This window comes from Phascolarctos cinereus, unplaced genomic scaffold (genome assembly GCF_003287225.1).
Source record: "Phascolarctos cinereus isolate Bilbo 61053 unplaced genomic scaffold, phaCin_HiC Scaffold_4;HRSCAF=312, whole genome shotgun sequence".
Lineage (NCBI taxonomy): Eukaryota > Metazoa > Chordata > Mammalia > Diprotodontia > Phascolarctidae > Phascolarctos > Phascolarctos cinereus.
In genome coordinates, this window is record NW_027555847.1 from 78,058,958 (window position 1) to 78,071,917 (window position 12,960).

Sequence of the window (12,960 nt, forward strand, 5' to 3'; positions counted from 1 at the left end):
ATGATTTTGCATTACATAGTGCTTTTGAAAGAAGATCGCAGTTAAATGATTCAGAGCATAATGGTAATGATTGATAGAAATGGGGAACCCTAAACAAATGCCCATAAATTATAAAGTACACAGCACCTTGTACAGTATCTTGGAATCAGGAAGTATTTGTTGATTATCTGTTTGAATTATTTCAAGATACTCAAACACATTTGGTGTTATCCAATAGGGAGGGAGGGAAGAGGAGAGACAGAGACAGACAGAGAGAAGCATTGGTAAATTCAGAGGTGGTTAGAGCTGGGAAGAGATTTTAATGTCTCTCATCCAACTCCCCAAATAAGCATGCCGTGTCTCTTTTTTCCACTCTATCCTCAACAACTCAGCTCACCTCCATTTTACTTCAATTTATTCAAAATTCACGTAGGAAGCAGGACCTGGGGAGAGATAAATGGGCAAAGAAAAGAATGAAAGTAGCACAATTTATACGACAAGACAAATGGATAAAATATTTCTAAAATTTTTAGGAGCCAAATGTTAAGCTGATAGAAAAGAAAAAAAAAACATGAGTCAGAGAGAGAAGCAGGTTAGAGAATGGGAGAAAGTAGACAAAGGAGGAGAGGACCCCTTCCACTGCAAAAAAAGACAAGCATAAACAGAAAGAAAGGGGCAGTAGTTTACTCCCAGAGAGGATAATAAAGATAGACTAGGGCTGGTGGAAGCCAGGAGCATTGAATTGGTTTGAGGGGCTGGATTGAAATTAAAGTGTAAACTGGGCAAGGGTTAAATAAACTGAAAGTAGTGAAATACGATAAGAAATGGGGAGCAGGTAGCATTGTTGCCCAGGTTTTAATATAAAAAAGTCTAGATTACTCAAAGTCCTAGTTTTCACTCAGGCTAAGAAGAGAGGAGTTGAAAACTCTTTACCAAGATATGTCTGTAGAAGACAACACTTCCAAAAGCAAGGCGAGTGCTGCCCTCTGCTGCTGTGTGCCTTAGCATTGTAGTTTCCTACTCCTAAGAGAAGTCTAGAGAACCATGTGCCCTGTGGGCATCACTGACTTAATTTCAGTATAAATTTATTGCACACTTGAAGAAGAATAAAGAGGAGGAGGGATTTTTAAAAAAGTCTCCTTCACAAATAGAAACTGGAATTTTGCTCTAAGAAATCTCTGAAAATCCAGGAAGAAGTTTAAGGATGTTTATTCTCATTGAAGGAAAATTAGGGAAATACAGAATGGTTTCTCTTCTCATCTTTAAATTGTACATTTCCTTTCTCTACCAACAAATGTTTCTAAAACAAGGTCACACTTCAACAATGCTTCCTTTTCTCTTCTGGCCTGGAGTAGAACAATTCCATTCCTGGCTCTCAGAGGCAAGCAGATTCTCATTCAAGACAGAAGCTTACGTATCCTTTTTGTCTCCCAACTCCTCCTCTGAGCCAGTAAGAATTCAGTATAATTTTAACAAATTTTTATTAAGCATCAACTACAGGCACTGTAGAAAGGCCTACTTCTTACATTCCAACAAATTCATATCCCTTTGCTTGGTCTCTGTAGCTCTGGTCTCCTCCCCTACCCGTGACCCCTCCTCAAAGACACAGAGTAACTTGAATATTTTAGGATATCAGGATTCAAAACACATTTTATTTTATTTGTTTATTTTTTATCTACCCACAAACACACCTCCTCTTTTCCTTCTGTCTTTTCTTCTTTGTATATTTAATTGTAAATGCCTTTGAGAATGGAAATCTTCCATATTAGAGGGTTCTTCAGTTTCTACCACCCTTTACTTTACTTATACATTGACTCTTCCCTTCTTTATCTTGTCTCTTTCATTCCAGTTGGCACTTATTCAAGTTTGTTTTCTCCCAAAGGCGTCCTTGAGATAATTTTCTCTGGAAGCATGCTACTTTCAGCCAATTAGAGGTATTACTTATCTCTGTTTGCAATACTTCACCATTGAAAACCCCCTTTATGCTCAAGGGTATGGTGATAAGGGACTTCCCATCTTAACAGAACTTGCAAAAAGGAGCTGTTATTCATAGTTAATAGGGGAACAAATGGTAAGGGGGATAAATCTCCCTTTACTAAGATTCTTCTCCCCTTTCCCTCACCATTTTTTACTCATCCCTTCAGAGACAGAGATAATAAGAACAGTAGCATACAGCAAAGTAGAGGTAAGATGAATTGATCTGAGAAAATATAGAAATCTCTAACTGTTGACAGCCTTAGCTTTCACCCGAAGCAAATTAGAGAAACAAATGATAGAGCTAGAGTCAAAGAATTATAAATTTGGGACTGGAAACTTCCTTGGATGTTATCTGTTATGACTTCTTCATTTTACAGATGAGGAAGTAGGATCACCTAGGTTAAACAATTTCCTCAAGTCATAGGTCACACTGGTAGTGATTGGCAGAACCTGTACTCAAACCAGGTCCTCTGAGTACAAGTAAGCCCCTTTCTAATAAGTGATGCTCTCACCCCAGAGGGACTAGATTTGAATCTGGGCTTTGCTACTTATTACTTTATGAATAACTTTTGAAAAGTTACTTAACCTCTGGGCCTGTGTTGTCATCTTTTAAATGAATTGAAATAATCTTTAAATCTCTTTCCAGTTTTAAATTTTATCATCAAAACTTTGTCATCCTTTCAGTTTCATCTCCTACTTAATTTTTTGAATTCTGGACCATGATGTGGTAATGTAAAAACATGTTTTTAAAATGGAAAAGCAAGTTCCTAAATAACAGAAATATTTATTTTTAATTTTTAAAATCTCAAATAAGTAAAATTGTTGATTTTAAAAATAATTCACCTTATACTTTGTCATATTGTCATAAATATTGCAATAATTACCTTACTGCTTTTTATTCATTTTTTCTCCAAATAAATATAGCAGTATATTCCTATTAAAGGAACTGTTGACTTTGAGTCAATGACTTTTTGATGTTAATAATTAGATATTTAACACCAGGAACATAAAGTCAAAGGGGTGATGGACCTCCTTTAAGGTAGTGTTGGGAAGTGCCTTCTTTTATCTTTTTTGTGTGTGGTGAATGGACAGTGTTAACCCTTGACTGCTAACATTATGTAGTCAGTAATTACCTTTAAGAGAGTTTAATAAGATTTGGTTCAGAGTTCAACTAATTGTACAGTTTTTAGAGATTGTTTTACCTGATCAGATATATCAGATTTTGTAACCAAAATGTTCAGTGGAATTATCATAATAATATCTAAGATACAAGCTCTATTCAAAGGACCATATTGTGCCTGCATTTAAAAGTTTAGATTCTGCTGTGCAACCATTCTATTTAGAGCCTGCATCTACCACGTGTAGGCTAACTGAAGAAGTCAGCATTCAATTATTAAACAGGGCATGTACACATACACATCACTCTTATTGACCTTTTGTTATGTATTTGCTTATAAAAATCATCAGCTATTTGGAACTTCGAATGAGGAAAGAAGGCAGGAAAGACCATAATGAATACTGAAATTAAGACCAATTTCTTTTCGTAGAATTTATGAGATAAGTTTTCTTACAAGATCAAAGAAATCTTTCAGACTTGGTCAATGGAGAATATTTTGGTATTGGCATTTGGGCTCTTCTTCAATCTGATGGATCTCCTTCCTGGACTTTCAAAGACTAGTGACAGTAGTTCAGCTAAGATGTCACTTATCTGGGCCAGGTGACTTGAATTCGTGAAGGACAGTTAGGTGCTTTCTTATTATTCTGTATACGTACGTACGTAGCATACATACATACATACGTGTTTCACTTCTTTAATAACCAAATCTCGTCTTTTATTAGGCCAAAAAACATTCTCCTTTGCCGAGAAAACAGAAGAAAAATAAGATCTAAGTAGTGCTTTTTTCTTCTGTCTTGTATACTATCCTCCAAAAGTACTAATTTTGTCCGTACACTGATCTTTTTTTTTTTTGCCACCAGTACAGTTTTACATACACACCTCCCCCCCCAGACACGACAAATCTTTGTGTTATCCTTAGCCTTAGCATCTAGGGCATTTTTAGCTTTAATGATTAAATAGACTGATCATGTCAGAGAATTTTTATTTTTCACTTGTATCTTTTTTTTGTTTTGGAGAATACTACGAGAAGTATCATAATGAACAAAATACTATGGTAGAAAGAATGTGAGATCTGAATTAGGAAGACTTCAGTTCAAATCCCAATTATTTTCCTTGTATAATTTAGGAAAGTTATTTTACCTAAGTGGCCCTGAGTTTCCTTTTTTTTTTTTTAAATGAGGGAGCTAAAACAGCTTCTTTTAAGGTCACATAGACCTTTGAGTTGTATGTTCCTTACTTAATAGATTAGCAAATCATCCCCAATATCCATAGTGTCACAGGCTATGGGCAAAATTTGGAATTGGAATTTAATGACATTTAGCTTGGTCAGCTAAGAACTTTTCTGTGATAATTAACTATTCAATAATAATCTTTAAAACTAATAATGTTGATCTCCTAAGACAATCTGTCTCCAGTGGTTAAATTATCACTGTGCCCCTCTTTTCCTGTGAAAATTGAGTGTGAGGCACTACTACCATGTTATAAAGAATGCAAAATAACTAAGCCCTCTATGAAGAGTATGTGTGTATTGCTGAGCTTTGAGAGGAAAGGGTCAAACAGGTAACCATAACTGCATTATTTCATGCCTAGATTCAAGATGTTTGCTCTCCATGGTATATCTTCCTCCCTCACATCTCTTCTAGTTCACCTTTTTTTCCACTTTTCTGTATGCCAGCGTGCTGTGTGCAACTGGTCCTAAAATGGAATCTGAGTGATGATGGTCAGCTCTTAGGAATTGATGTAGTATTAACTTGTGGACAACATGTATGTGGGAGAACATTTTTGGTAGCTACACAGTATTGTCAGTCTTCCTTCCTTTGCATTGTACAGGCTACTCCAAGAGCTTCAGCATTCTTCTTTCCAAGAAGGCAGCCAGGAAGAGACCAGGAAGACCAGTGTTAAGGGTTATTATCTATGTTCCACATTTAGTGATGGAATTTGTGAAGATATTTCCTTCTTTCTGAGTTATTCCTTAAGAGCCTATGGATGCACCTCTCAGCCACATTCCAAGAGAGAAACCCAGTACATCCAGTTTGGGGCTAGTTCTCATATGGGAAAAAAAAGCAGCTCTCATGGTCAGGCTTATCCTGTCTGTGGCTAATTCCCATCAAGAACAGCTCACTCCAGCCATTTCCCTACTTTTCTTTCTATTACCCTTCAGTAGACAGGCTGGTGGGATTCCTGTCTTGAGACTCTCACTCTCTTGGCCTCAAAGAGATAGGACCTTCTGGTGTGCTCCTCTAGGAAAGAGTGTGTCCCAAGCCTTCAAGAATCACACACAAAGTCAGAATTGTGCAGTATCTGAAAACACTACAGGTGGGAATTTTCCAAACCACATGGTACAATTCACACCTGTAAAAAGAGACAGAATTTCCGCTAAAAGCATTGCTGAGACAGTTAACCAGAATCAGGTCACAAATGACTGGGCTGACTTTTATAGAGAGGCAGGAGGAAAGAAGAGTACTCCAGTTTTGGTGTCTCAACTCCTCTAATGACCACTGCGTATTTATACTTTCTGGCCTTTGGCACCTATGAAATGAACTCAGCTGATCTAGTGAGTATTTCTGCTTGAATTCCTCTTTCCTGTCTCTTGCAGTTATCATGAGTATAGGGAATCTTGTTTTCTATTTTTATCTGGAATACGTTAACCAATGACAAAATTTAGTAAAAACTCTGATAAGCTTGAAGGAGAGAATTCAGCTGATACTGTTCATTCTTAATAAGATGATGAAAAAGATGCATATGGAGCCTTATTTTCCTTTTCAAGTATTCTCAAGACACACAGATATCTGGGATTTGTTCTTTATTTACCAGTTGTAGTTCAGTGACAGACTCTTGCATCACACATAACACGATCAGGAGACACCTAATTTAAAGTTAAGAAACAATGGGGAAGAAAAAACAATTTATTTCTCTCCAAAATGCTTATCCAAGTACAAAAAAATTGGAACCATATTAAAGTCTTAGACTTGGGATTGTTTTAGAAATGGCATTGGTAATTTACATAGCTAACTAAGGCCAGATGTTAGAAGCCTAAATTTAGCAGAGACACTTCATTTGCCATACCAGTCACGTACCTAAATGCTACTCCTGTATTTATGACTCATTATCTTTGTCATTGTGACAGTAAGCATCATCATCATCAGCTGTCATTTGTTTCATACCCTTGTAAGAGGGCTTAAGAATACAGACTGGTGTGAAACCTGATGCTAGTAATTGGTGGAGATCTCAAAGTTCTGTGTTGTATAACAGACTTGAAAGAACCTTAGAATAGTCCTTTCATCTAATAAAAGAATGGCTTCTTGTCAAGGTCACTACTGTGTAAAGGTCTCTTCCATTGTTAAAAAGCTTTGATTTTTAGGAAGCCTTTTCTCTTTTTAAGAAAATAAGTTCTTTCATTTCCCAACCTCTTCTCTCCTTAGAGAGCCATCGCTTGAAACAAAGAATAAAAAAGGAAGGGGGAAAAATGTTCAACAAAATGGATTAAGCAAGGATTTTTTTTTTAAAGGTAATTGGGGTTAAGCAACTTGCCCAGGGTCACACAGCTAGTAAGTTTCAAGTGTTTGGTCTGAGGCTGGATTTGAACTCAGGTCCTCCTGACTTCAGGGCTGGCATTGTATCAGTAAACATTTATTAAGCACTTACTGTGTCCCAGGTTCTGTGCTAAACATTGAGGAGATAAAGATAAAAGGAAGTCTTTGTCCTCAAAGAGCTTACCTTTCATGGGAAGAGAAAATTTGTGAGGTAGTTTTAGGGAAGGAAGGTGCTAATATGTGGAAGGATCTAGAAAGACTTCATGTAAAAGATGGCTCTTCAGCGGAGGTCTGAAAGAATTTTCATTCTAAAAGAGAATGGTAAGGATGTTATTTATTATGGGGAAAAAGGGAACTTGTAAAAAATTCTGAATTTTTTTGGTGTTGTTAATATACAATAATTTAGCAGCCAATACTAAAGAATATAAGCATGTACTTAGTATTATCATCAAAGTAATTCGGAATTTTTTTTTTGCTAGCATTTATATAGTGCTTTAAAGTTTGCAAGGCCCTTTACATGTATTAATTCATTTGATCCTCGCAATAATTCTGTGAGGTAGGTACTGTTATCATCCCTCATTTTATAGATGAAGAAATTGAGGCATAGACAGGTCAAATGACTTGCTCATGGTTACAAATGTAGTGTTTGAGATAGAATTTGAACTCAGATCTTACTCCAAGTCTTGTGGTCTATCTAGCTGTTACACCTAGCTGCCCTCACTAAAGAGAGTTTTTAAGGACCCTAAAAATGTCAGAGTTGAGAGTAGTTTTAAAATATTTCTATCATTTGTACCATTACCTTATGTTTATATAGATATTTTCTTCTTTCAGCTTACTTTTGTTTCCTTGTATTTCTTGATTCTGTCTTTTTTTTATTTCTACCTCTTTTTCTTCCACCTTCAATTCATCTCTGAAATAGCCATAACATGTAAATGAGGAATATCTTGAATATTATGTTCTTTTCTTTTAATTTTAAAATCTGAGGAATAAAACATTTGATGCTTCCTTTCCCCACTCCCACTCCAAAAATAATTAAGGTTTTTTTTGTGTGTGATTCTCAGTGATAGAAGAAATAAGTCTTAACCCTTTGAGGACCGTATGAAAATTAAAATGGCTCATGCGCTGATAGGGATATTTTAGTGTTATTCAGTTGTTTTTTAATCATGTCTGACCCTTTGTGACCCCATTTAGGGTTTTCTTGGCAAAGATACTGGAATAGTTTATCATTTCCTTCTCCAGCTCATTTATAGAAGAGGAAACTGAGGTAAACAGGGTTAAGTAACTTGCCTAGGGTCACACAACTAAGTGTCTGTGGCCAAATTTGAACTCAATTCTTTTTGACTCTAGGGCTAACACTCTATCCATTGAGCCATCTGGCTGCCCAGCATATTTTAGTAGCCCTTAAAAAAATATGGGAACTATTTCTTAATGGAGATGTTTTCCCTTACTGACCTTCATGTATAATGACTATATTTGTAATGAGGTTATTAATTATTTTTATTGTTGCCTGTATAGTACCTCGCGGTTTATTTTGAAGCTTATCTTATTCAAACTACATAGGGACCAGTACCTAGGAGGGATAAAGTAAAAATCCCTTTTTATATGACATCCTTATATATCTTAAACCCTTCACTGACATGCATGAGAGTAAGCTCTGTGCCATTTATTCATTATACTTCCCACCTTTTTGAGGGTGGCAAATGACTACTAATAAATGATAGATGAAATGATGCATTAGCTCTGAGAGCATTATTTTTTTCCTATTATTTTTCCAGAAAAGTAGACTCTTCTTTCTGCCTGTAGATACTTTGGGCTTATTACATTGTAGCATAGGAGATGGTAGCAGCTTGAGTTATGAGATTCGGGAAAGAGATCCTTGTTAACTCTATATCCATTGAACTGTGGCACAGGTTTATTCAGAATTAAAGATATGACTTAGTATATGCAAGTTTCTCTCTGAGGTGCAACACCATAACATTTATACTAGGTATAACTACCTTCGTAAGTAGTTGGAGGCTTTGATGATAACCCAGAATTCTTGAAGGCTAGGTTGGAAGACCACAAGTTTTGGTAGTTCCTTCAGAAATTACAGATGCAGGCAGGTGTCAACTTTCTGGTGAAGCTAAGTGGTGAGTCTTCTAATGGACATTTGCCACTAGGTAATTTGGTTTTTTTGGGCATAGTAATTCAGAAAGAGCATTTGCTGTCCTGATGACTTGTGGGAGTGGGAGTAATGTGCACAACACAGTTACAGGCCTTGTAGCACAGAAGTGCAAGTATAAGTAACTAGAGAGTACGTCGATGGGGAAATGAACATTGGACACTTGACGAGTGAGGAAATGGTTTACCAGACTGGGAAAGGGTAGGGGTGAAGTACCAAGAAAAGACCCTGGAGTCACATTTGATTATTTTACCTTTAGAGGAGGCTGGAAGCAATAATCCCCTCAGAAAAAGCTCTAGAGACTTGATAGGAATAATTGAAGAGCTATAAACAGTAGTTTGTGCACATAAAACAGAATAACAATTTCTGTCATGGTTTTACTTCCTTTGGTGGCATTTTCTCAGCTGAAGAAAAAGAAAAGCAACAGCCATACATAACCAAGAACTGATTAGATGCCCCATTATTCTCATCTAAAAATCTTATATCAACAAAGGGTTTTCATGGATATTGTGATTTCCATTAACTGAGAGTCCATTTTTCTGAAATCTACTTCCCTACCTTTCATGACTACTTACTATTTGGTAGCATTTTAAAAATCAGTCTCAAGCGTCTCCTTGGCCAAAATATTCATAACCTAGAGGCCAGCCTGCTCATGAAGAGGTGCTCATGGTTAGAGTGGAAAACATCAGTCAGTAGTCAGTTGTTAAGTACCTGAGATATGCCAAATATTGTGCTGCAGATAAAAATACAGAAGCCAGTCTCTAACATCAAGAAACATGCATTCTGATGTAACACACGTTGCGAAGGAAGACTGTCATTGTCTGTACAAACAGGCAAAGGCTGTATGTGTAGCCATAGGGCAGTAGCAAAGATTATTATTCCAAGATCTGGAATGAGATAGGATAACTGGAATAGGATAAGATGGAGTAGGAGAAGAGATAATGTGAAAGGTCACCATTCTTGGCAAGAAGAAGGGGAACAGCAGCAGCAGGGTAGATGGCAAGATAGCTATAATTGAGTAGGTTCTGATGTCCTGATGTACAGCTAGATAGGACCTAAGCTTCTTAAATATATTTGGTTATTTTCACTCACATACCTACCAATCTCGTATTAGAACAGACAAGTCTATTATGTTTCCTGTATCAGAAAGCTTTGTTATCCATTTCTGGAGCACAGGCATAAAGGATGCTGTGAATGTATCTCAAATTGATAAAAACATTGGTCTGAATGTTTGATGCAGCACATATTACAAAACATAGATTTTGCTTTATTTACCTCTTTGTGATATGTATTGATGTGTGTGGTTTTATTACCTCAAAGAAACTTTAAAATGATTAACAATTTGGTTTTTTTTCCCCTAGGCATCTGACAATTTTTCAAAAAGTTCTTCATTCTGCTGTGATAAATTTTCTCAGTAAGTGTTCTTTTCAGCAGTTCTTTTATGTGTGCCTTTAGTTAACCTTAGGTCTCCAGGAAAGCAATCATTATATCTTCCTGCCAGTGTATGGTGTGTTTTTTCTTACTTTTTCCAGATCCAAATTGCTTATCTTTAAGAAGTCCAGATCAGAAAAATCCAGAACACCTTGCAACGTTAATATCAAGAGAATGCAGTTTGACTAAATATAATATGACTTTGGGAAACAAAAAATAAGAGGATCAACACATGTGGATTAAGTTTTTAGGGACTGTTTGATATTGTGAGAGAAACACAAGACCGGGAACATGAAAATAGGGGTTAAAATGCCAGCTTTCTTTTTTTTACTGGCTCTATCTACAGCAAATCACCTAAACTCTTTGGGTCTCAGGGTCTTTGTATTTGATGTGAGGCTGTCACAGTGTCATGCTGTAGGCTCTGAGTGACCAGATTAGTAGGGGAGCAGTCAGAATGAAGAGAGAGGCACAGATAAGAAATATTTTCATGGAAGGAGGGACTTGGTAAATGAAAGAGAGTCATGAGTCAAAGATAACTACAAAGTTTTACCCTTGAAATTCATTCTTTCACAATTTCTATAGTAAAGACTTTGATTGGAAAAAAAAATGCTGACCAGCTGATATTTAAATTTAAAAAATAATTCCTTGGAGTTTGTCACCTTTTACAAATTTGTATGAGTTTTGCTCAAAATATTTTCATTCATCTTTTCTCTTTCCCCCCTCTATACCCTGGTCTGATTTCCTTTTGCTCTGCCTGCTTTTGAACCTTCCACTCTTTCACAGGAGTGCCATCTTGGGTCATATCATGGAAGAAGGCTATGAACTCGATCTTACCTACATCACTGAGCGGATCATCGCTGTCTCCTTCCCAGCTAGTTGCTCAGAGGAAACTTATCTACATAACTTGCAAGATGTAACCCGAATGCTGAAATCCAAACATGGAGATAATTACCTGGTAAGAGTCAGCACTATTTACTTTGGTAAATAGTATCAAGACGTGCTTATGAAAAGTTGCAACGCTGCCTTTTATCTTAGAGCAAAGTCATTTTTTGATGTAACTCTAATTATACCTGTGAGTAGAGGTAGGGGTAAGTAGAATGGGGACAGTGAGCTCTCCCTTGTGTCAAGAAAAATAGATATTGCCATGAATAGTTAAGCAAAAACAACCAACCTAATGGCCATTGTATACAATGTTCTACTGGTAAGAAATTTATACATTTAATAGTGACTAGGAATCCTGATTTGTTTTCGTACTTAAAGATTTTGTAGGAATGTGAATGTAAGCAATATAAAAATAAAATGTCAGTGGGATTTCTTGGTGTAAAATAGCTTTTTCATTCTTTTGTTTTTGTAATAGAATATAGTGTACTAGGATGAACTCTGTCATTTGAAAGAGGAAGGTTGATATCTCACTTCTGACCCAATCTTTTGTCATATTGTGTAAAAATTCAGTTGTACTGACATGAGTATTTTCTTTCCATTCATTTCTCATGATCAGACCAGTCCCTTAATTGATCTATTTAACAGGTGTATATAATGCAGTCCATTTTGCTACATCTCATGCCATCTGTTGTACTCATTAAACTTTAGTGACTGACTGAAATGATCTGGGATGTGATGGATGAGTTTGTAATCCTGCAGCTATGTCACTGAGTTTCCTTTACAGTTGTTGTTGAAAGTTCTTTGCCATTGGCTTTCAGTTCAGTCACTACCCTAATTAATAATAAGTAGATTCAAATGCATTATTGGATTTTTTCCTTTAGCAGTTTTTAGAAGTGTTTCTTTATATTCTCTGGTGTTCTGCCTCTAGGAATTTATATTTTAGGTTTTGCATTAACCTACGCTGTCATTTATTATAACTAGATTTCAAGTTAGAAGACCTCTCCAACTCCACCTTTGCTATTTAATAGTTGTGTCAGTTTGGACATGTAATTAAATTCTGTGGGCCTCACTTGCTCCATGTCTGAAATCTCTTTCTAAGAGATTATGATCTTATGATATAAAAAAAAAGAGGTGTATCTCAAGAATTTTGGAAAATGGGTGTTATGATCCCATTGCTCCAAAAGGGAATATATGGAAGACTCTACAATGTGAAATTTGATTATTGGATAGCAAATCATGCCAGAAGGGGTGATTTAAAGAAATTATTTTTGTTGTACAGGAAACTCTCATATGAGCTAAGATTTTTAAGTCATACAAAAATAAAAGGAGGGCATATGGATGAATATTTGAATTCATCCTATTTGAACAGTTTCTAGAAGTGTAATACTTTGTATTAGCTGTAATGATACTTGAGGCAATAAAAGAAAAGTTTGTTTCTCTTTGAAGTCAAGGAAAGGCTATCTAGGAATAGTCAAGAACATAAAATATTGCAGCTAAATCAAAGATGAGGGCTAAGGAAACGCCCCTGGATTGGTAGATAAAGAGATCTTCAGTGATTAAGAGAGAAAACCCCCTGGTATTTTTGATGTAAGTTAGATAGCAATAAGCAGACATAGCAAGTATAGACAGCTACTTTGTGAAGTTTGGTAGTAACAGGGAAGAAGTAAGAAAAGATGGTAGTTTGAGATGGGCCCAAGCAAGTTTGGGTTTGGTGTGGTAGTGATAAAGCTGAATGAAGAGGTTTTTTTAGGATGGTGGAAATCTGAACATTTTGGTCCCTCCTTGCACTGGGCAGCTAGGTGATGTGGTGTACCTGGGTTTAAATCTTACGTTGGATACCTATGAAATGTGTGACTTTGGGCAATATTCTTAATTCTCTC

At 36.2% G+C, this 12,960-nt stretch overlaps 1 protein-coding gene across 1 annotated transcript in view; it reads left to right on the plus strand.

Moving 5' to 3' along the window:
- Positions 1–12,960, plus strand: part of TNS3 (tensin 3) — a 425,395-nt gene that overhangs the window by 216,032 nt on the left and 196,403 nt on the right. The window contains 2 exon segments of the mRNA XM_020977772.2: positions 10,129–10,181; positions 10,982–11,153. Of these exon segments, the coding sequence (XP_020833431.1) occupies positions 10,129–10,181; positions 10,982–11,153 (225 nt within the window).